Raw genomic sequence first — 23,638 nt, 5'->3', positions numbered from 1 at the left:
TCTCTCTCTCTCTCTCTCTGTCTCTCTCTCTGTCTCTCTCTCTGTCTCTCTCTGTCTCTCTCTCTCTCTGTCTCTCTCTCTCTCTGTCTCTCTGTCTTTCTCTGTCTCTCTCTGTCTCTCTGTCTCTGTCTCTGTCTCTGTCTCTCTCTCTCTCTCTCTCTCTCTCTCTCTCTCTCTCTCTCTCTCTCATATAGAAAATACCTTTCTTTGTCCCTGTAAGGAAAACTGTTTTGGATATGGGGGTGAAGGCATGGACTGGAGGGAGCAATGAGAGTGTGTTCTTTTCACTGAAAGCCATTTGGCCACACTGGTTTCAATGCCATGTGAAAAACTGGTGGGAATTTTGGTTTTGTTTCATTTCGATGATTATCTGAGCCCAACTGAAAAGGTGGAGAAGGGGCTGTGGGCTCCCCATCCCTGCCACTGGCCAAAGTGTCCCCTTGTTTGAATGGTTGACAGTTTCATTTGCTTATCCCTTGGAGGAGGGGGGACTTTCAGGTACTCCTGGGAAGTAAGACAGCATCACCTCATAGGCATGGAGAGACCTAGGAGATGCCAAAGGACTCATCAGTGTGTCCTGGAGGCCATAAGGCAGAACAGCCATTGCTCATGAGATGCCATGAGATGCTGTGGGATCCATAGGCTTGGTTTCTGGTTGCAAATCTGTGTTGTGTGTGTGTATTTTGTATGCTGTGTATATGTGTTGCATGTTGTGTGCATGTGTGCATTATGTGTGTATGCTGTGTATATGTGTTGTATGTTGTGTGCATGTGTGCATTGTGTGTGTGTGTTTTCCAGATAGTACATATACAAGTCTGTCATCTTCCTAAAGATTTGACAGTTCAGTTATGTATTCCTGCACCAAATGTGACCCAATCAGCTGCTCTGTATATGACTTTCTCAGGAGGTCTTTATAAAGGTGAATGAGACTTGACCTTGGCCATCAAGGGGCTTAAAGTCTAGTAGAAGGGACAAGCCACATACACAAACAACCCTAACACAAGAAAGGACAGAGCCAGTGTGTAAGACAGTTGCAAAGAGCTGCAGACATCAGAGGAGGGAGGAATTACATCCAGTTGTGGGGATGAGGGAAGGACTCTAGAGGAGAGAGAACCTGAGCAGATCCACAAAGGAAGAGAAGGATTCCTTAACACCTCGATTGAAAGAGATGGAAGTCATGTGCGACAAGCCTGGAATGAGATCTTTTAGAGGGTCTTGAAGACCAGGTCTGGGGCATGGGACAATGAATGCTATTGAGAAACAGAGAGCCATTGAAGGCTTTGGAGCAGTGGGGTGGTCTGCTCCAAGTCTGAGATTTGGAATATTAATCTGGTGGTAGTGCATTATATGTCTTTGAGGAAAAGAAGCCAATTAGGAGGTAGTATGTACCTGAACTAAAGGGATGGAGGTGTTGTTGTTCCTTCATCCCTCATCACTTACTTGCACTGAAATGGATTGAAGTGAGGCAGTGCTGGGCAAGGTCACCAGCCTCACTCTCTTCTCCAGAGCCATCTGGGACAAGTGGCAAGATATACATCAGGATGACTGGAAATGGCCCCAGGTGTTTAAAACAATTGGGGTTAAGTGACTTGCCCAGGTTCACACAGTTAGAAAGTATCTGAGGTGAGATTTGAGCTCAAGTCCTCCTGACTCCAGGACCAGTGCTCTATCCACTGTACCACCTATCTGCCCCAAGGGAATGGAGGCCAGTGTTTATTGGACACCTGCTGTGTAAAAAAATGCAATGGGTCTAAAGACAAGTCCCCACTGAGGACAGTAAGACAAGCAGAAAGGACCCAGGAGGTCCACCCCTCTCATGAGAGAAGCACCATCAGGGCAGCAAGAGGGTTCAAAGGAGGGAGTCACCTCTGCCAATAGCAGCAGCAGGAACAGAGATGGAAGAGCTGGAGGAGATGAACTCTTTTCCAAGAAGCCAGGGAGCATCTTGCCACAGAGCTCAGCCTGGTGGACACATTCCCTAAAGACTGCTCTCCTTGGCCACAGCCAGCTTCCTTCCAATGATATCTTTCAGGCTCCCTTTGCATTCACAGGTCACAGCTTTCCTGCCTTTCTTTAGCATTCCTTTATTGGTTCTGATATCACTCTGCTTGCCAATTTTCAGGACACCTTCCCTCTTTCCTCCAATGCCCATTTAGCCTGCTTCTAATCTTTGGAATGCCCAGTGCTGCTATCCTAACCCCAAGTCCGGAGCGCCTTCCTAGACATTCTGGCCACAAAGCCTTCCTGGCCCCACCCAGTGCATGAGCTCTATGCTCTGGCTTCTACTTTCACATATTCTGTGACCTTGGAGTTCTAGCAAACCCAAAGAAATGTTTTCTTCCTCTTCCATTGAGAGCCTGTCATACCTCCCCACTCCCACCCTATTCCCCTAAATCTTCAGTGTCAGGGCCTAGTCTACTGCCATACTTGCTCATTGATTCTCTTTATTTCTCTTTCCTGGATACAATTCAAGGCAGTCTCTCTCGCAGCCTGGCCCAGTATAGGCCAGGTCACTGAGCCTCCTCATTGGGTACCACTATCAGAGCTCCAGTATCCTCTATTTGAGTCCCACAGTTGTGCTCCTTACACTGTGTTTGAGGACTTGGATTTCCTGAGACTTACAGCCATCCTTAGTCCATCTGTCTTCTAGCTGGTACCTGATACTCAGGAGTCATTAATGCCACTATTCTGCACATCAGAAATCCCTCACTACCACACACCCCCCCAGGCTCTGAAGAAGGGAGGTGTCCCAGGCTCTCAAAAGCTTTACAAGGGAATCTGCCAAGACAAGTCTTAACTAAAGGGAAAGACTTCTAGGATTAGAATTGTTCCCATTTACCAGAGTCCTTTGTGTTTCTTGTCATCTTTGCACTGGAGTGAAAGCCACCCCTGTCTTTGTTCCTTTCTGTGGGCATGAGCACTGAATGTCAACTGCTTATTCATCTAGAGAAAGACAAAAACCAGATGGTTTCAGTGTGACATTCTGCCCACAAAGGGGCCACAGCTCACAAACTTCTGGTGTAAGATAGTACACTAGTAAGTTTCAGAGCTGTTGGCACGTTCTGGACAATAGAAAATGAAGTATCTTCCTCTCCTGTTGTCAGTTTTCCCCAGGCTTGGGAAGGAAAGGAAAGACTCTTCATCTCAATATTGCACCTTGGGGGCTGTGTTGTGATTGTCTCAGTCCTTTCATCCCAAAGGCCCTCAGGAGTGGCCTGGAGGTATCACAATGGCAGAATTGTTGATTTATATTCATTATTTTGTGGCTATTGTTTAATTTGTTTTTCAATCAGTCATGCTTAGAACTTACACTATCACTGATAACACATTCTCCTCCCCCAAGTCAATGGCTCTGTGGAGGCTGTCCAGCTCCCAGTCATCTTTTCATTCTCTCTGGGCTACTTGGAGCCTTCCTCCCTATTAGCTCACCCTCCACTGGGCCTTGGTCATCCCCAGCACCTCACAGTGAGTCTATTTGTAACCATTGTGTTTTCTCTTCCATGTATTTGTTGCTGATGACATCACCTACTGGGTATTACAGGGAAAGAGGAAAATGGTCTCATTAGCTCCAGAAAATGGAAGGGTTTCTCCTAATGGGGAGAGACAACCAGAACATCATGTTACCTGCTACACTACACTGCCTCTCATGAGTAATGGCCAGAAGGTCATCAAAGATGCTGGACAGTTACTGATCAGGAAAATTCTCAGATCACCTTGAGCTTAGAGGATGCTGAGGTGGACATTGTAAAACTGGAGATTTGTTGAAGAAATGGTGCTTATTCACCCTTTCCTTTCTGTTCCAATAGCATGGATAATGGTTATTATTATTATTATTGTTTCTCCTTCATTCCTGAAGAGGACCATGACGACAGGAGGTGATGCCATAACTTTAAGTGAGCAGGGCTGTGCAAAGTCACCAGCCTCACTCTCTCCTCCAAAGCATCTAGGTCCAGTGGCAAGATATACACCAGAACAACAGGAGATAGCCCCGGATGTTTGAGGCAATCAGGGTTAAGGGACTTGCCCAGAGTCACACAGCTAGTAAGTGTTTGAGGTCAAATTTGAACTCAAGTCCTCCCAATTTCAGGGCAAGTGTTTTATCCACTGTACCACCTAGATGTCATGGATAATGAGAAATGTCTATACCTTGCTACATTTTCCATATTATCTTTCCAACTTGAGTGCAAAGTAAGCTCGTGTTTATGGCAGCCCCAGAATTTTAAAGATTAAAATTTAGTTATTATTGATGGTCCCATTGGGAGTTCCTTGGTCTAAGATCCTAAGGTCTAGGCTTACACAGGAACAGGCTCAATCTTAGGGATAGCATTTCCATGTCTTAAATCTTTGATTTGCTCTCTCCCTTCATAGTATCTACTCTGAGAAATGCCAGACTATTGCTTATGTCTAAGATTCCACAATTCTTGGTGAAAGAGTCTCCAGTTCCTATGCAAGCACTCAAGTTAACAATGTTTCAGTCCTATTCCAGGCCTCTTTTCCACTCACAGAAAATACAAACAACACACACACACACACACACATATGCTCTAGATTGGGGTAGTCCATAAACCATTTATAAAATGATCTTTCTTCTTCATGGAGACCCACCTTTCCCCAGGGCAATCAAGTCCTACAGATACAGTCTTACCATTTTGGTTGTGGCTCCAATCATAAGGGAAGCAACATGGGGTTGCTCGTGAGTCACCCTTCCTCAGTTTCATCTTCAGTGTCCCTCCCCAAAACCTATTCAGACATCCAGCCTTATGGTATTCCCCTGATGCCTTGAACACTCTTAGTGGGGAAATGAGCTTGAGATTGCCAGAGTGATAATGGCCTTCCCTTTGAACTTCCACTGTCCAAATGACTTGTACTAATAGCAAAAGCCAAAGTCCTTGTCATCATCTATCCTGTGTTGTTGTGGCTTTATTTTCTTGCAGATCCTCCTATTACAGGAGATGCTGTTTTCAATCCTTTTCATTCTCTAGGGAGATAGAATTGCCCAGGGACCCCTCTTTTCCTATTAAGAGGCTGGGTCCAGAACTCTTGAACTTGGGAATCCTAAAAAAGTGATGCCAAAGTTGGTGCCACCCAGAAGTCCCTCTCTTCTCTCTTAGAAGATGGGTTCAGGGGGCCATACCACCTGAACTGTGTATTTCTGCATCTCACAATTCTTATATGATTGAGAGTATGTGTGCCCCTACTCTGCAATATAGGGAAAAAGAGTCCAAGAGCTCTTGCTCTCTGAACACCACATATACACTGCCCTGGCTGCTACCATCTCTTGGGCTAAGAAGCTGTCATCTGGAGCTGGGAGTGGGGGTGATAAGTTAGTCCCTGGTGTTTTCCTCCACCCCATCCCCAGGACCTGATTACATGATCTGGTCTCTGGTCCTTCACCTGTACTAAAAAGAAAAATGTACAAAAAGAGAAAAATGCTCAGGCATACAATGAATACTGTTGTTGAGCTTAGTGCCAGGAGGAGTTTTGTCTCATACTGCCAGGTCACCCACAATCTATCCCTTGTCATTGCTTTATCCCCAGTGGAAAGGTCTATGGGGATTACTTTACCTTCAAAGAAATATTCCTGGTCATGTCCAAGTAGATGCCATCTGAGCCTTCCAGGTTGCCAACAGGTATGGCTACACCTTCTAAAGGGAGATATCCTCATATGTGGTGGTTTCATGGAAATAACACTAACCCTGGAGTTAAGGAGCCTAACTTCAAATCCTATCTCTGACACTATGTATGTAGCCTTGGGCAAATCACTTAAACTTTCTATGCCCCAGTTTCCTCATCTATAAAGTAAGGAGACTAGACTAGATAGCATCTGATGTCTTTTCCTCTAAGTCTATTGTCCTAAGAATGCCTTTCAGGAAAGCTCACTACCCAGTAAGCTGAGTAAGCTGAGCAAGCTGAGCAAGGGACTTCCCAACATTCCCATTTTCCCTGGAGGATATATCCTACAGGTGTAAGTTTTGCATGGTATCTTCCCCAAGTTGAATGTGAGGACCTATGTTTTTGCCTTTTGTTGTATTTCTAGTGTTTAGAACAGTACCTGGCATGGTGTAAACACTTAACAAATCCTTAGTCACTCACTTCCCTGATCCACACCAGTTGGTCAACACTGATAACAGCAGTTACAGCCCAAACAGAACTCTGTGTCCCCATGGCCATTACTAGGAAGGATTAGGGCAGTTGGATGGATAGAGTACTGAACTTGGAGTCAGCAAGACCAGAATTCATGCCAAAACCCAAATGATTCCTAGGTAGGTGACCCTGGCTAGCCAAGTCACCTGAACTCTGTGAGCCTCAATCCCTTCCTTTGTAAAAGGAACCATATCAATCCTATCATAATAGCTTCTACTTCCATGGGTTGTTGTGTGGGTCCCACCATATCAAGAATATATGACCTTGAAATCCATTTACAAACCTTGAAATACCATATCAATGGTGTGTTGATGTCAGCACCATGGACAGAGGGAAAGTGTTTTGTTTTTTTTTTTTAAGGTATCTGTTTGTTTGTTCGTTCATTCATTCGTTTGTTTTTGGAGTCCCCTGCCCCTTTCAATGACAAGGATGTTCAGAGACTCATGAGAAGCACAGAAAAGGGTGCTGAATCAGGGGCTCCTATTCGTGGGGCATCTTCAAGGCAGAACTAAACTGCTGCTGAATGAGCCAGTGGGCAGGAGACAGTGAGTGCTCCTTAACTGGAAATTAGCTGTTCCCTTTTTGGGCTGACAGACGGCTACCCGGCAGGTGACTGCACAGCTCATGGTGCTGGGAAGCCTGCAACTCGGCAGCCCTTCTCTACAGGGCATGGGGCCCAAAGATGCATTAGGCTTCTGGTAAAACTCCCAGGGGGTAGAAAAATTGTTTGCTAGCCCTTAAATTGCTATTGACTAAAAGCTGCTCCCAGGCTGAACAGAAGAGCAAGCCCAAGCGTGGCTGAGCTGGTGGGGTCATTGGGAGCAAATGCTTCCATTTGCAAAGGATCAATTACCAGGAGAGAAGCTCCAGCCTCCCCCTCCCTTACCTTTTGGGTTACTTGGTCAAATGTCTGTTTGAGTCATTTCTTCTTCTGAAGGGGGAAAGGGGGAAATGTCCATCCTCAGCTTGGCCCCCTCTTCTGTTTCAGGCCAACCATTTGTGAATCCTGATGGGACGCCAGCCATCTACAATCCCCCAAGCAGCCAGCAGCCTGTGAGGAGCCCAATAGGGGGCCAGGCCCAGCAGCAGCCCTCCCCTCAGGCCCCACAACAGGTGCAACCACCCCAGCAGCAGATGGCCAGTCATCTTGTCACACAGGTAGGGGAAGCTGGACTAGTTGGGCTAGGATGGGACAGGATGGGGAGAGGAAAGGACTCCAAAGGGGATGGGACCTTCTCCTCATGTTGTATTAGACAGAGGTGGGGCTCTGTGCCCCAGTTTCTTGGGAGGGAGTTGGCAGGTAGCCTGTTAAAGTAGCGAGAGTCAGTCATTTGGGTTCAAACCCTATTTCTTCCACTTACTGTTTGTGTGACCTTGGACAAGTCACTTCTACCTGGGCTGCAGTTCCATCAGTTGGACTCAGTGGCCTGAGAGCTCCCTTCCACTTCTGAGATTTTGTGTTTCTCTGGGTGTATCACCCCTCACCCACCATCCATAGTCACTCTAGCCACGTTGCCTGCTGGGACAAATCTAGCATCCTAACCTCTTCCAGCACAGCCCTCTTTAGTGAGCCTTCCCCTTCACGAGCATGTCAGAGTTGGGAGGGCCCTCAAAGGCACCAGTGCAAGCACCCCACTTCTCCAACATCCCCAACAAGGGTTGTTTAGTCTCTGCTGGAAGGCCTACCAGGAGGTAGAGCTCGCCACATCCTCCCAAGGTGGTTCATTGCAGGCTGGGACATCTCTCCCGTTTACCAGGTTGCTCCTGACTTTAAGCCTGCCACCTCTCCTGGTTTTTCTCTTGGGGCCGCCCATCCCTATGACAGCCCTTAGCACATTTGGTGACTAAATAGTAGCTGTTCCTCTTGGTAGCAGTGGGGGTGGGGAGGCCCGGTTATCAAAGTCATCTGCAGGGCACCTGATGTGGCCACAACATCTTCTCCAGGGATCAGAGTCAGGTTGCCGTGGCCATGGGTAACCGTTGTCATGATGGTGGGTGTAGAGGAGGAGACCGGCTCCCAAACGAGTCCTTCTGGACCCAGGGACCTTAGCAAGCCCAATTCCAGGCTGAGTCTGGCAAACACACAGGCTTCCTCCCTCTGCACTCTCCAAGCTGGACATGGGGGAGGGACAGGAAGCCACCCAGAGCATTCGCATTGTCTCTGCCCCAAGACTGAATTCAGGAGAAGTCAGGAAAAGTGACCTGATGAAGAAAGACAGAGTCCTAGCCCCTAACCCCTCTCTGTCCCAGGCAAGCAGCCTGCTTGGTGTGAGAAGGGATGGAGGAAAGCAAGGGAAGCGAGCCAGCAGCCTCAGCCCCTGGTGAGTCACAGACCTCAGGGGAGAGAAGTCTCACCTAGGGCTTTGTTTCTCCCCCAGCCCCTGCAGGCTCTGCAGTCTTCTTCGCAATCAGGGCAGTATCCCTCTGTCTCCTATCCTCCCCAGCATCTCCTGCCAGTGGCTCCGGTGCAGCAATTTCCTGTGGTATGAGGCCTATACCTTTGGTTCATTTAGCATGCCCTGCAAGCCTGGCCCAGGCCATGCTGAAGGGCTGCAAAGGGGGCATGGAGGAGCATGGAGAAGTGTGTGTGTGTCTGTGTGTGTGTTTGTCTGTGTGTCTGTGTGTGTCTGTGTGTGTCTGTGTGTCTGTGTGTCTCTGTGTGTCTCTGTGTGTCTGTGTCTCTGTGTGTGTCTGTGTCTCTGTGTCTCTGTGTGTCTGTGTGTCTCTGTGTCTGTGTGTCTGTGTGTGTCTGTGTGTGTCTGTGTGTGTCTGTGTGTGTCTGTGTGTCTGTGTGTCTGTGTGTCTGTGTGTCTGTGTGTCTCTGTGTCTCTGTGTCTCTGTGTCTGTGTGTCTGTGTGTGTCTGTGTGTCTGTGTGTCTCTGTCTGTGTGTCTCTGTGTCTGTGTGTCTGTGTGTCTCTGTGTCTCTGTGTGTCTCTGTGTCTCTGTGTGTCTGTGTGTCTGTGTGTCTCTGTGTGTCTGTGTGTCTCTGTGTGTCTGTGTGTCTCTGTGTGTGTCTGTGTGTCTGTGTGTCTCTGTGTGTCTGTGTGTCTGTGTGTCTGTGTGTCTCTGTGTCTCTGTGTGTCTGTGTCTCTGTGTCTCTGTGTGTCTGTGTGTCTCTGTGTCTCTGTGTGTCTCTGTGTGTGTCTGTGAGGGGAGGGAGGGGGGATATGGAGGAGCAGCAAGGTGGGTGGGGCAGCAGGACACATACCAAGCCTGTTGTCCCCTTGTGTCTATCTCTGTGTTGTGGTTCTTTTCATCAGGGTGTTGTTGTTGTTGTTGCTGCTGCTGCTGTTGTTGGCCTGACCTCCTCCTAAATGAAACACCTGGAAGTTCTTGGCCCCAGAACAGGCCTGGGTTCTCCCCGGGGTTGGCCCCTGGGGAGTGGGGGTGGGGAGGGAAAGGGCTGCTTCCGCCCACGTGGAGGGGTTAAACCCCATCCTCCCTGCAGCTTCAACATCCAGCCACCGGCTCAGACTTGGATTCTTGCTCTCTCATCAAGGAGACATCAGGAAAGGGACAAAGTTTATGACCCTATACAGGGTCTGGCTGTTTTGTTTTCTCCAGTGGAGCCTAATGAGCTTAATTTTCTTTGGATCCTTTGAGTAAAGCACTCACCAACCCACTCCCGTGTGTGTGTGTGTGTGTGTGTGTGTGTGTGTGTGTGTGTGTGTGTGTGTGTGTGTGCCTGTGTGTGTCTCTGTGTCTGTGTGTCTGTGTTGTGTGTGTGTCTGTGTGTCTCTGTGTGTCTGTGTGTGTCTGTGTGTCTGTGTGTCTGTGTGTCTGTGTGTCTGTGTGTCTGTGTGTCTGTGTCTCTGTGTCTGTGTGTCTGTGTGTCTGTGTCTGTGTGATGCCTTCATATCTGCCTGGTCTAATAAGCCAGATCGTTGCTCACCGGTGGGGGGTGGGGCATAACATAAATGCCTTAGTTATCCCCCACCATACCCCCTGACTGCTGTGGATGGCTCAGGCTTGGACTGACTCAGAAGCACAGATGGAAGGGAGGGGGATGTGGGGCATTGGTTGATGCTTCTAGGGTTAGTATGGAGAAATTTAGCCTCAATTTCTCTCCTCAGGGGCTTGGAGTGGGGGTGGGGGTCAGAAAGAGAAGCTTCCATCTGCTCAGTGCCCAGCAGCCGGGGCTGTAAGATGTTAGCCCCAGGGACAAGAGGCACAGGACTGAACTATCCAGTCTTCTCCTCCATGAATTTCCTTTCCCTCTTCCTCCCCTCACCCCTTCACATTTTCTCACAGTCTAGAATCCATGGCCTTGAGCCTCCTTTTTGCCCCTCACCCCCACCCCCGCCATGGCTAGGATAAATGTCTGGCAGTCACTTGGATTCATTTCCTTCTTTGCTTTCTGACTCATAGAGAGATGACATGGCCACCCAGTTCAGCCAAATAAGCCTGAGCCGACAGTCATCAGGAGACGCCCCTGACCCTCCAACTGGCCCCATCTACCCACAGCCTGTCCTGCAGCATCCAGGACAGCAGCAAGGCTATGTCCTCACCTCAACGAGTCAGCAGCTTCCTCCTGGAGGTTTCTCAGGCTCAGGGCCTCCCCTCTCCCAGCAAGTCCTCCAGGCTTCCCCAGCACCCCAGGGGTTCATCCAGCAGGCCTCGCCTGCCCAGGTAGGTACACTCAGCTGCTCACTTAAGTCCAGCCTAAAGTGGGCTTGGCTGCCATATTGATTTGCAGCTTCCCCCCGACTGTATTTCCATGCCCATCTCCATGTGGGTATCATGTCCTTTCTATGACTTTTTGGGGCTGTAGTGCTGCTCCAACACACTTTGAAAAGTTGTAAAAAGGTGGAGGAAAAGCTGAGAAATGGGTGGTCATTCCATTAATAAATGGTCAACAATGAGGGGCAGCTAGGTGGTGCAGAGGATAAAGCACCAGCCTTGGATTCAGGAGGACCTGAGTTCAAATCTGGCCACAGACACTAGACACTTACTAGCTTTGTGTGACCCTGGGCAAGTCACTTAACCCCCATTGTCCTGCCAAACAAACAAACAAAACAAAACAAAAAAATAAATGGTCAACAATGATTGAATTTAGCCACTCTCCATTGTTCCTCCAAGAAGGGCACCAGGGTAACTTCCAAGCTGCCTTGTGCTGGGGAGCTGATGATGCCCTAAAAGAACTCCAGGGGATTAGGGTACCTGTACAAGCCACTTCTCTGAGCCAGCTGAGGTGTGGTCTTAGTGAATGAAGGCAGTCAGGCTCTAACCTTCCGCTCCCAGCTCTGTGGAGATGGGCCCTTTGTGCGACTCAAGGATGCCTTCTCAGATTCTTCTCTCCAGACTTCCTTGCTTTTGAATAGGCAGGAGAAAGGGAAGTGGACATCCAGTGTCGAGTCACTCCTTTGGGCTGGATGAACCCATCTGGGCTGCCACAGGTGCTGTTCATCATCCTTAATTGGCTCAAACATGTAAGACACCACAGATCAGTGATTTTTACTGTCTCCTCCAAGATGGATGGTGTTTTACTGCTCGCTGCCAAATAGCCACAGCCATCTCCTGGGGATCTGAACAGGATGGCATGGGTGATTACTGTCAGGAAGCAAAATGGGCAGATGAGATTCCTGGCCCATCTTCCAGTTGTGTACATATGACCAAAGTCCATCCTCATTAGGAATCCCTACTGTTCCTGAGCTATTCAGAATTCAGAGTGTGGCTTCAGTCTCCTCTTGTCACTAGACTCAAGTCATGAATACATTATTCTTTAAATACACAAACCACTGCAACACTGAGGGAGACCACACACCATTGCTGGCTGTCTTCAGAAAAGGGCAGTTGTTCACCCTCAGTGGTCCTCCCAGATTTCTTCTCAACACTGAGTAGAAAGGCATGTTCCTCTGGCTGTGGGGCTCTAGTGCTTATGGGGAATGCACAAATCATCAGCCTCACACATCAAAAATCTTGAAGTCAGTACTGGCATCAGATGGTCCTACTGCCCTTCAGCAAAAATGGCATCCTACTGTCCAATGCAAAACATGGCAGAGTACAGCAGAGAGGATTTCGCCCAAGGTAGAAAAAATAGGACACTCTGCTGGATGAAGACATGTAGTGTCATTACACTAAGGAAGCAAACGTGCTGCAAAACCCCCGGGATGTTATGATTAACCTTTGGGAAGCAGCAAGTGCTCAGGGCAGGGAAAGGAATAACAGGATAGAGAGAAAGACACTACCCCTCTGGATTACAAGGCATTCCCTTTTGGAGCTTATAAGCGAGATAGTCCTTTAGACAAAAAAGGGATCAATGAAAGCACATGGTCAGGTTGGGGAGAGGGGGACAGCCAACCTTGAACAAATAGTCCATCTATAGACTTACAGGGACAACACCCTGAGTCTGAGAGCATCAGGCAAGGATGCTCAGGGAGTGACCTCCCTAGTCACTTCCCATTGCCACTTGTGGTCCTGAAGACAAATCAAAAATTCCATTTCTCCTATGTATTGTTGGTCCAGGAATAGGGTAATCCCAATCAGTATTGTCCAAAAGATGGAATGGATATTGCCCATGAATGATAGTGAGCCCTCTGTCACTGTAGGCATTCAAGCAGACTGCATGAATACTAGATATAGATTAGAGTAGATGACCTCAAATTCCCCTTATGCATATGAGGTTCTAGGATTCTATGGACATATGAACATGTGTCCTTGTCCCAAAGAACAGAGGAAGACAGGACAACATCAGTGAAAAGAAGAGGCCCACTGCTTCTGACCCATCCCCTTTTCCACGTGGGGGTGGGAGGGGTTGAGGTGGGCTGAGTCAATAGCCTGGAGGCAGGCATTGGTGGCTGAAGGCAATAATCCATGGAGAACTCTACAAGCCTTCATGAAGCAGCAATTTTGTGTCAGGCACAGCAGGGCTGGACCCAAACAGACCTGATTTTCTAAAAGGATCAAGATCATTTGGAGTCAAATCAAGGCCCAGATGTTTGTGGGCACTGGCTCCCTCAGCCCAACTGTGCTCTCCTCTGAAGCGAGGTGCCCTTCATTGTTTGAACCAAATTTCTGTTCTCCATCATGCAATTGGTTTTCAGTACAGTGAGCCAGTGATAAACTAGCATAGAAACATGACACACTGCCCTTGTGGGTCACATGCCAAGTGCCGTGGGAGGGGCTCAGGACCCAAGGTGACCAGCTCCAGCCTCCTTGGGTTAAGGAGGCTGAGGTGCACATCCTGCCAGAGGTTTAGCCAAACATCCAGCTGTCAAAGTATCTCAGGCTGTTCTTATGGTAATGAAGGGAGGTAGTGAGTTAGACAATCGGTTCTTTTAGTAGATTCAGAGTTGGTGGAAAATGGTCAGACCTCAAGAGTAGTCACTGGTGGTTTAAGGGCACTAGAAGGAGGTCTCCAATGGAGTGCCTCAGGGAACTATGCTTGGTCTTGGATTATTTATCTGTGACTTGGATAAAGGCATGGCATGAATGGCTGCTCATCACATATGAAGATGACTCAAAAGCTGCCACATGGGAGGGCAGTCAGGAGCCAAAAACACAACTGGACAGATTAGAATGAGCTGGTAAGATGCAGTCAGGATAAACGGAAAGGCTTTCCTATGGGTTCACACATACAAAGTGGGGAGGAAGAAGATACCATGCATTTAGTAAATCAAGGTCTCCCTTATCGTTCTGCAGGGTGATATGGCAGTCAATGAGTTACAGTAACTTTTAGACCCTATGAAGAGAGGGACCAGCCCTTAGGGATCTGGCCCTGTTCAGAACACCTTTGGAGCACTGTTTTGTGCTCTAGGAATCCCATGGTGGAAGAATATTGTTCAACTAGAGAATGTCCTCAAATGAGAACTTGGAATGGTGATGGTGAACCTAGAGTTGATGCCACAAGAGGCATAAAGTAAAAAAATTGGGCACATTTATCCTGGGAAAGAGAAGGTTAAGGGAAGGGGAGAAGAGCATAGGGATGCTTCTCTCTGATCGGCTAAAGCCCTTCACATAGTAGAGAGATGCTTGGGCTTGTGTTGTTTGATCCCAGAAGGCAGATGTAGGGGCACTAGGGAGAAAATTAAAAGAAGCAAATTTAGACTTGAAGTCAGGAAAACCCTTCTTATGGTTAGCACTGCCCTCAAGGGGAATGGCCTGCCATGAGAGGGGGTGAGCTCCCCCTATCTGGAGGGCTTTGGGGAAAGGTTGGGTCTGTGGAGGAAGGTGCTTTTGTTCATTTGTGGGCAAGATTAGATGGCCTCCAATTCTGAGTATCATGAATCTATGATGCCATTCTGAAGGCTGTCAACCATCAAAATCAATAACTTATACCCTACCCTCACCCACCACCCCTCAGACTCTCCAACAGAAGCAGGGCGTGGAAGAAGCCCCGAGCAAGATGCCACCTACATTCTTGAGGTTGTCATAATTACTTGTTATTAACCCAGCTTCCTGAAATGTTGCCCCTAGTCTTGTGGCCTGACTAACAGAATCTGAGAGGTCAAACCCATCCATGATCAAACCTGCTCAAGAACACAATGGCCAGTGCTGAGGTAGCTTCTGTGTAAAGACCTCCAAGGAAAGGAATCCATCACCTTCTGAGGATGGCAGCCCATTCTACTTCTTGGCAGTGAAAAAAGTTAGAGTGTGTGTGTGTGTGTGTGTGTGTGTGTGTGTGTGTGCACAAATATCAAGATGGAATGTGCTTCTTTGCCCTTTCCACCCATCATTCCCACTTCTGACCTCTGTGGCCCAATAGAACAAAATATACCTACACCTGCACTTCCATCTATGCATATACCTACATGTCCATCTATATCTGCAGTTTTGATCTGGGTCAAAATCATTTGTATGCCAAGCCTGAGAGTATCTTAGGACTTTTTCCCCCTAAGTCAAATAGCTCTATGAATCTCTAGTTTCCTTCAGATCTCTCTCTCTCTCTCTCTCTCTCCCTCCCTCTCCCTCTCTCTCTCTCTCCCCCCCCATCTCTTTCCCCCCTTATGTGAATCTTTTCCTGATTTCCTGGTTACTAAATTCTTCCCCCCAAATTCCCTTGTATTTATTTTGCATGCACTTTTGCATCCCACAACAAAATGTAATATTCTATCTATACTTGTAACTACACCTACACTTCTCCTCCTCAACTACTACCTAAGATCGTGAGATCCCCTGGATTTGCCTGAACATTCTTCTTTTAGTAGTTCAAATTGAATATTAAGTTCCAAAAACATGCATTAAATGATGATCATGAATAAATCACTCTCGAGTTTCAGAGATAAGAACAAGACAGGCCCTTCCCTCAGGGAGAAGACATTCATCCACCCACCTACCTCAAGATGTCCATTCTTACTGGTGTGAAGGGCATACTGTAGGGCTCAGAGATCCAGGAGTAGGACCCAGCAATAACAGGCCACCCATACTGTGGGGTTGTTGTGGGGTCATATTGGTAGGATGGGAAAGTAGAGACCAGGTGCTGAATAGGTAGCACCTGGTGATGACTGAATCTGTGAAGGAGAGAGGCAAGTCAAAGACAAGCCTTGGGTCCTAGCTTGAAGCTTAGGCTGAGGTGCCCTGAGGGAAGGAGCAGGGACTTCCCAACTCCAGAGCAAAGTACACTCATGCCCATTTGTGGCTTTCTTGCCCTTCTCTCCTGCAGCAGATGCCAGTGTACTATTACCCATCTGGTCAGTTCCCTACCTCATCACCTCAGCAGTACCGGCCCATGGGCTCAGTCCAGTACAGTGCCCAGAGAAGTCCCCAGATGCCACCACCAGCTGCCCAGCAAACAGGTACTTGCGCCTCATTCCTTTCACAGGGGACTCTTTTTATCATGGGGGTGAGGGGGATCTTTTGCCTTTGGACACCAGGGTTTTGTGGGTCAGTTGGAAAGTGGTGCAAAGGGGTTGTTAGCCTCAAAAACAGCACAAAGGACAGCTCCTTCTGGAACCACCCTCACCTCTGGTTAAGCCAATGAGCACATCCCTTATTCCATGTCCTCTCATACAAAAATGATCCCAACACTTTCCTGGCGAAGACTTCAAAAGTTTCCAAGGTGACAGAAACAGAGAGGTCTAGCTGTGTCTCTCATCACCCAAGAAATGAACCCAAACAATGTTGGCTTCCATTGGGAGCTGACACCCTTCTTCCAAGCTGCAGCATGTGGGGAAGGACAAGATGGCCCCAGGGATCTATTTGATCTCCAGCCAACCAGCTAAGCCAGCATCCAACCGGACTAGACCCCTTCGGTGAGCAAGTGTGCAGCAGGGAGGGGGGCCGTTACACTGTTAGAGAGTGAGTAGCAGGTCTCACAGTGAACCGGTCTCTTTCCCTGCTGTGGCCCTCCCCTGTGGATTTCCTTACCCAGACAACAAAGGAAGTCAACCTGTGGATAATGACCTATGCTTCTCTCCTGCTGCCCATGTGACCAAAGATGGTGGACCGTAATACTGCCAGCACATAGAACAGAGCAACACTGCAGAGCAGGGAGCTTGGGCCACTTGGCCCTTCCCACTGCAGTCAGACTGTGATCAGGACTCATCAGCTGCATGCAGGAGTGCACCTGACTCACTTTATCCCTGAATGTTCTTCTCTGATGACCTTTGCTATGACCCCAGTGCACAGTCACAACAAAATGACCAGAGCATAGACCTGCAAATGACTACAAGGCTCTGTTCTCATCTGAGCCTCTAAACAACCCTGGGAGGTAAGTGCTACAGGTATTATCATGATGCTTCTTCAAAGGAGGAAACAGGCTCAGAGAGGCAACATCTGGCCCAGTGTCACGCAGATTATAAAGGTTAGAAGTGGGATCTGAACCCAAGCTTCCTGGCTCCAGGTCCATCCTTCCATCCACTATGCTAGACTACCTCTCACAATGAACATGTCAGGAAGCCCAGAAGGCCAATGACATCCCATCATGTTGGAGAATGCAGGTGTCAATAGCCATGGCCTAGACTCCAGCGGCTATGGAAGTTGAGGGCATCCACTCTCCCTCTGATCTTAAATCAGCTCTAGGAGACAACAGTGAGAGATGCCCAGGGTGTCCTATTGCTACCTGACTCAGCACCGATGACAAAAGCCATCTAAAAGGTCTTGGAACCACTTTGAATATACAAGAAGATGCTTATTTGTGAGCTGCTGAGCAATGCAAAGAGCCAAAGACCATCTGAGAGTGGAACATGTCCTCAGAGTTCATCCAGACACCTGCTTATTGATTGGAATCTAGTCCAGGACTGGGGATACAAAGGAAGCTGCCAGCTTCCGAGGTTCTTGTGTTCTATGGTAGGGATAAAAATATGTTCAGAGAAGTAAAGAGAGCTTAATTTGATGGGGGAGAGGGAGAGGGGAAAGGAGCTTTCTATTATAATTTACCATTATAAGAGTCATGGGGGCAGCTGGGTGGCGCAGTGGATAAAGCACCAGTCCTGGACTCAGGAGGACCTGAGTTCAAACCTGGCATCAGACACTTGACACTTACTAGCTGTGTGACCCTGGACAAGTCACTTAACCCTCATTGCCCCGAAAAAAAAAGCCATGAAGAGCTGGGTTCAAATCCTGAATCAGACTATATCTTGCTGCATGACAATGGACAAGTCACATAACTTCTCCAAGCCTCAGTTCACTCATTTGTAAAATGAGGTCAATGACTGTATATAACTCATACAATTGTTATAAGGATCAGATAAGAGACTGCAGGCAAAGTACTTAGCAAATCAAAGAGAGATTTGGCATTGTATTCTTGGTCCAGATGGGTGGAAATTACAAAGGGCCAAATTTATGCTTGATTTCAGAAAAATAAAAAACCCTTCATAAAAAGCCTTCCTAGAATGAGAGCTCTCTGACAATTGAAGGGGTTGCTTTGGTTGGTAGTGTATCCCCTCCCCCTGAAAGTCTTCTTGTACAATTTTAATGACTACTTATTGGAAATGTTGAAAACTCTAATTCATGTTGACTTTGAGATCCTCATTGGCTTCTTCATGAAGTTATTGCAAAGGTAGATGACAATGTTAGCTTGGAGGAGAGGAAAAAGTGAGGCCTGGAAATGTACATTTAGCTAATTTTCCCCATAGAGTTGAAGTGATGACAGTAGGATATGATTGTCAAGGGAAGAAAAGACAAAAAAGACATTCCTTTTTGGGGCGGCCAGGTGGCGCAGTGGATAAAGCACCGACCCTGAAGTCAGGAGTACCTGAGTTCAAATCCGGCCTCAGACACTTAACACTTACTAGCTGTGTGACCTTGGGCAAGTCACTTAACCCCAATTGCCTCACTAAAAAAAAAAAAAAAAGATACGCCTTTTGGGGAGTGCACACAGAAAGAGCTTGAGAAGAGGAAGAGACATCAAGGGGGAAAGAGAATGAGTGGCCAGAGAAGTCAGAAACAATAAAGAAACTGAAGGACCTTGGGAGTTAAAACAGGAGAGAATAGCAATAACACGGTGGCAGCAAGTAGCAACAAAAGAGAAGAAAATGAACATAAGCATGTAGAAAGGAATACTGGATCTGACATCAGTGATCCTCAGGGGAGGAGTTCTGTTTCAATGGTAGGAAAGACGTCTAGGTACAAAAGTTTGAAGGGAACATAGGCAGTAACAAAGTTGATGTGATGAGTGTAAATAACTTTTTCTGGAGTCTTTAGGATCATCTACTAGCTATCTCATTTCCTTTCTAATAGGGTGCAGTGGCTAGAAAGTTTCTTTCTGACAAGGGTAAGTTGATAACTCTAGTCATAGTTATATATGAAAGTTATTAGCCACCATACCCAGCTAAGGAGTCAATTAAACAAAAGTCAGAAAGATGCCATCTTTTTACTTTTAATTTCATTTATTTGTTGCTGAATCAGTGTGAATCAATCAACAAATTTCTTAAGTTCTTACTATGTGCCAGGCTATATGCTGACCTCTAGAAATATGAGGACAAAAAAATGAGCCAGTTCCTGATCTCAAGAACATTGCATTCTATTGTGGAAAATACTGTGTGTGTGTGTGTGTGTGTGTGTGTGTGTGTGTGTGTGTGTGCGTGCAAAATAAATACAAAGGCATTGGGGTAAGACTTTAGTAACTGGATAGGATCTGAAGGAAACTAGGTATTCTAAGCGTCCAACATGAAGAAAATGTGTCTCCCAGTCCTTCATTCCACACAGCTGATTTAGGGTTAAGAATTCTCAAGATACTCTCAGGTTTGGCATGTAAATGAATATGTCCCAGAATTTAAGAGAATGAGATAAGGACAGTGACCTCTAGCTACCTGGCCACCAAGTTTACCTTTGTCATGCATGGGTGGCACACAATAAGTTTCCCAGGATTTAATAACCCTCCAAAGGAGTCTGCTTATTCTTAGGAGAAGAGAGGAAATGATAGTAACCTGAGGTCTCAATTGATTATTTTTCATATATCTATAGGTAGATGAGGGTGAAACTGATGAAGAGGCCTGGCAGACATAGACACACAAAGGGTCAGGGAGAGAGAAGCCAAATGGTATTGGGAACATTTTCCAGCAATCATTTAATATGGGAAATGTTCCAACTTTGAACTTTGAGAGGTTGAAACTTGATCCAGCACCAATTGTTTTGCTGTGAGGGTCAGGGGAGTAATGGTACCAATCAGTAAGCTTGGTTTTTTCTCTTAGCTAATGTTTCAAAGATGATAGTCCAAACCAAATGTCAAGCTGACAGCCTTAATGGATAATGGGCCCCTCCCCAGCATTAGAGAGTGAAAATGGAAGGAAGCTGGAGGTACCCTAGATAAGACTTTATTCAACTAACAAGTCACTTGGTGAAGGGATAAACTTATAATATGCCTCTCACCTTTTATTTTTCTTTACCAAAAGTATGTTTGTTAGCATCTCAGAGTAACCTATTTTGGTGGGGGAAGGGAATAGAACACAAGCTGTTTCATTGGCATTTTCCATGGATATATTTAAGGTTTCAAATTGGTTGAGATCAAAACCCTGAAAAGGCAATCTTAAAAATGCCCTTCTTGCCAAACACCAATTCCACTTTGGCTGTGCCTATCTGAGCTCATTTAAAACACTCATGCCCACTTTTCTCCTCCCCGTCTCTAAGCTTCAATAAACAATGCTTTGAAGCACTTATGCTAATTTCAGGTTCCATGTTTGACTCACTTTTAATTGAATTTGTTGGAATTGTCATTGTTATTGTTATTAAAATTTAGAACTAATCTTTACTTAGATTATTTTAACTCATCATCACACTGCTACTTTGGAAGACTGATGATTTCATTGATGATAATATTCTTTGTCATTCACCATATCCTCATGCTTCTCATCCTGCAGCACTTAATTCTTGCCTTTGGTTTCCAATAGCTACTATAGGGTACCAAGTAGGTGCTTGGGGATTTTTCATTATTTTAATATCTCAGAGTTGCCAGGGTCTCTCTTAGGCTGTCATTATGTTAGCTTTCATTCTCACCATATTTGTATATGGAGATGGCAGCTTGGGCTAATGGAAAATGGGTTGGATCTAGAGTTGAAGATGTGGATAGAAATCCTGACTCCTTGGAAATATGGCTGTGACCATGGGAGAATAACTCTCTAGGTCTCAGTTTCCTCAATTATCAAATGATGGGTTTGAATGTATGGCCTCTAAGGTCCTTTTCTCTTCTAAATGTATGATCTTACAGCCAAAGGAGGAACACTGAAAAAGGTTGTCTTAAAGAAGGGAAAGGCTAAAGCCCACAAGACTACTCAGGATGCTATTAGAATAATCCCGGGGCAGCTAGGTGGCACAGTGGATAAAGCATCAGCCCTGGATTCAGGAGGACCTGAGTTCAAATCCAGCCTCAGACACTTGACACTAGCTGTGTGACCCTGGGCAAGTCACTTAATTCCAATTGCCTCACCAAAAAAGAAAAAAAAAGAATAATCCAGGAACTAAGGGCCCAAGAAAATGTTGTGAAAGTAAGAATGAAGAGAAGAGGGGAGATCCAAGAGGTAGACATAAACTGGTGAGTTGGAATTGATAGGGCTTAGTGACTGGCTGTCCTCCAAGAAATGGGGGGGGTGGACATCGAGGGAGAGGTGACAAGGAAATGCATGCCAGTGGGTGCTGATTTATTGCCATGGGATTCTCAAGGAGTCCTATGTTGTGGACACAGAATCTGACAAAGCATCTCCTAAGCTTTGTTCAGCCTGTTGCCTACTCCCCATTCATGGTGATTCTCATGGGCATGAATGAGATGGCTGTGAGGAATCTAGGAAGTTCTTCTAATAGGCAGGAAGTCTTGGGAAAGAAGATGAAAACTATAGGGTGAGAGATGGTGTTTTCAGCTGAGTCAGAATCTTTAGAAGAGAAAGGCAGAGCTGCTTAAGAAGATGATGTCTGGGAGGAAGATTGGTATTTCTGGACCCAAACAGAGCAAATGGAATACCTATAGTGTTGGAAGGAGCAGAAACATCCCCAAATTCACAAGGGATACAATTCAGGAAAGGAGACACCAATGAAACCAAAGGCACCTGGTACTAGAAATTCTGCAGCAAGAAAGCTACCAAGGAAAATGAAGGGCAAATTAATAGTAGGAAGAATTAGCCAGCTAAATGATAGAAAGGGGTGTGTGTGTGTGTGTGTGTGTGTGTGTGTGTGTGTGTGTGTGCTATTCTTAAAAAAAGAGGAGGATCAAAGGAAGCAAGGGCTGTTGTCACTCTAATAGGTGGAATGACGTTTGCAGTCATTCAATGAGCATTTATTAAGGACCTTTCATGTGCCAGGCACTGTGCCAAGCCCTGGAGATAAAGCAAGGGAGACAACTTTTATTTCATTTCTATGTTTTCTGCCAAAATATCTGAACTGCAAATACTAAGACAGAAATAGCCAATAGGGAATTTATAGCCAAAAGAAGTGAGGAGAGAGTGAGAAAGCCCCGGCTCCCCTGATGGATTCAAGCCACCACCTTTGGATATACTCAGGGTCAGAAAGAAAGCATGGCTTTGGTTACTGATCTGTTATCACTGAGTTCTGATAGACAATGTAGAAGGGGAGAGAAAGGTCAAAGACTCTGATTTTCATGAAATGATACAGGTGTCGATCAGCTCAAGAAGGGTTGAATGCTCTTGCCTAGGCTGGAGAGAGTTCTGCTGTACTGAGAAAAAGATGGTGACCAGTAGAGTTATAAGACAGTGGAGACAGGCCTTTAATATAATTGGGTGATGATCATGGAGCAGGTGTGGGACTGAGCTGAGCTCCCCAGGGTGATGGCCCTCATTAAATAGGTTTTTATGTCCTTTTATTTACTTTTGTTTTGTTTTGTTTTTTCTTTGTTTTTTTGTGTGTTTGTTTTGGTGGGGCAATGAGGGTTAAGTGACTTACCCAGGGTTACACAGCTAGTGGCAAGTGTCTGAGGCCAGATTTGAACTCAGGTCCTCCTGAATCCAGGGCCAGGGATTTATCCACTGCACCACCTAGCTGCCCCCTTTTTATTTACCTTTTGATGAGTCAGAAGAGTTGGCAAGAGATGGGTTCATCAGATCTGTATGTATTTTTCATGCTTAAAATAACATTCAGCCACTTGTTTTAATTAAAACAACAGCAACAACAACAACCTTATAGCCAGATATCCCTCCTAAATATCATTTGGGAGGGAGAGGGATAAAGGAACTGTGCAGAAGAAGCACCTTTTCACCAGGGGCACAGCATGTTTACTTGACAAAGGAATGAAGTCATTGAAAGTCTCAGGAAGGTTGAAGTTGGTGTTTCTGTTGGCAGCAGTGAGTGACACGTGGCTGGGGTGGTTGGCTCACTGCTTGCAACACTGCAGTAGGACAGGGTTTCTATGGAAATGCTTGAGCTCATCTTTCACTTGGATTCTAATTATTCCATTTGCAAAAACAGGGACCCAGGAATGAGAAATGTTATGCAAGGATTATGAGAATAATTGTCATTATTAGCAACAATAATGGGGAGAGGTATTTATAGACTGACAAATTTGGCCCCAGCAGATTCTGAGACCACACAGGCAGCCAATCCCTTTAGCCCTTATCCAGAGCATTTGATCCATTCAAATTCAGGCAGCATTTGCAAAGAACCTACTGTGTTCCAGGCCCTGAGGAGAGAAAAAGAAATGTTTATTATTCATGGCTTCGTGAGTGAAGGCCTCTGGGTGCTGCTCACATTCTAGTTCTCAGTAAAGCAGGAAGTTGGGCTTGGGCTTCACTAGTGCCTCCATCAGAGGAGATGGTGTCAGCAAAGTGGTGTCAGTTTGAAGAAAGTCACAGCCAGCACTCTGTCTCCAGAAGAAAACACACAAAATTAGAGTCTTGTTGAAGCCCTCATATTTCTTGGCTTAGATTTCCTGACCATGGAAATAGAAAACTTTCTGTCTCTGTCTCTCTCTGCCTGTCTCTCTCTGCCTCTGCCTCTGCCTCTGTCTCTGTCTTCCTGTCTCTTTCAGTCTCTCTCTCATCTCTTGCCAACCTCTTCTCTTTTTTCTCTGCTTGGCCACACACCAACTAGACTGCTTCTTAAATCATTGGCTTTATCATCTTCCTTGTATTGATCAATTCCTCCAGTCTCTGGAATCGTTCAGGTTCCTGCTTT

General features: G+C 46.4%; 1 protein-coding gene across 15 annotated transcripts in view; it reads left to right on the top strand.

Moving 5' to 3' along the window:
- Positions 1-23,638, top strand: part of ARPP21 (cAMP regulated phosphoprotein 21) — a 166,734-nt gene that overhangs the window by 112,624 nt on the left and 30,472 nt on the right. For 9 of the 15 annotated variants that reach the window (XM_043979558.1, XM_043979562.1, XM_043979559.1 and 6 more), the window contains 4 exons: positions 7,133-7,302; positions 8,523-8,627; positions 10,514-10,774; positions 15,747-15,879. In XM_043979558.1, the coding sequence (XP_043835493.1) occupies positions 7,133-7,302; positions 8,523-8,627; positions 10,514-10,774; positions 15,747-15,879 (669 nt within the window). The remainder of the gene's footprint in view (positions 1-7,132; positions 7,303-8,522; positions 8,628-10,513; positions 10,775-15,746; positions 15,880-23,638) is intronic. The other 6 variants (XM_043979565.1, XM_043979563.1, XM_043979571.1 and 3 more) reach the window with 1 other exon arrangement.

The sequence above is a fragment of the Dromiciops gliroides genome, chromosome 1 (assembly GCF_019393635.1).
Source record: "Dromiciops gliroides isolate mDroGli1 chromosome 1, mDroGli1.pri, whole genome shotgun sequence".
NCBI classification, from domain to species: Eukaryota; Metazoa; Chordata; class Mammalia; order Microbiotheria; family Microbiotheriidae; genus Dromiciops; species Dromiciops gliroides.
This window is presented reverse-complemented; position numbering and strand designations above follow the sequence as displayed.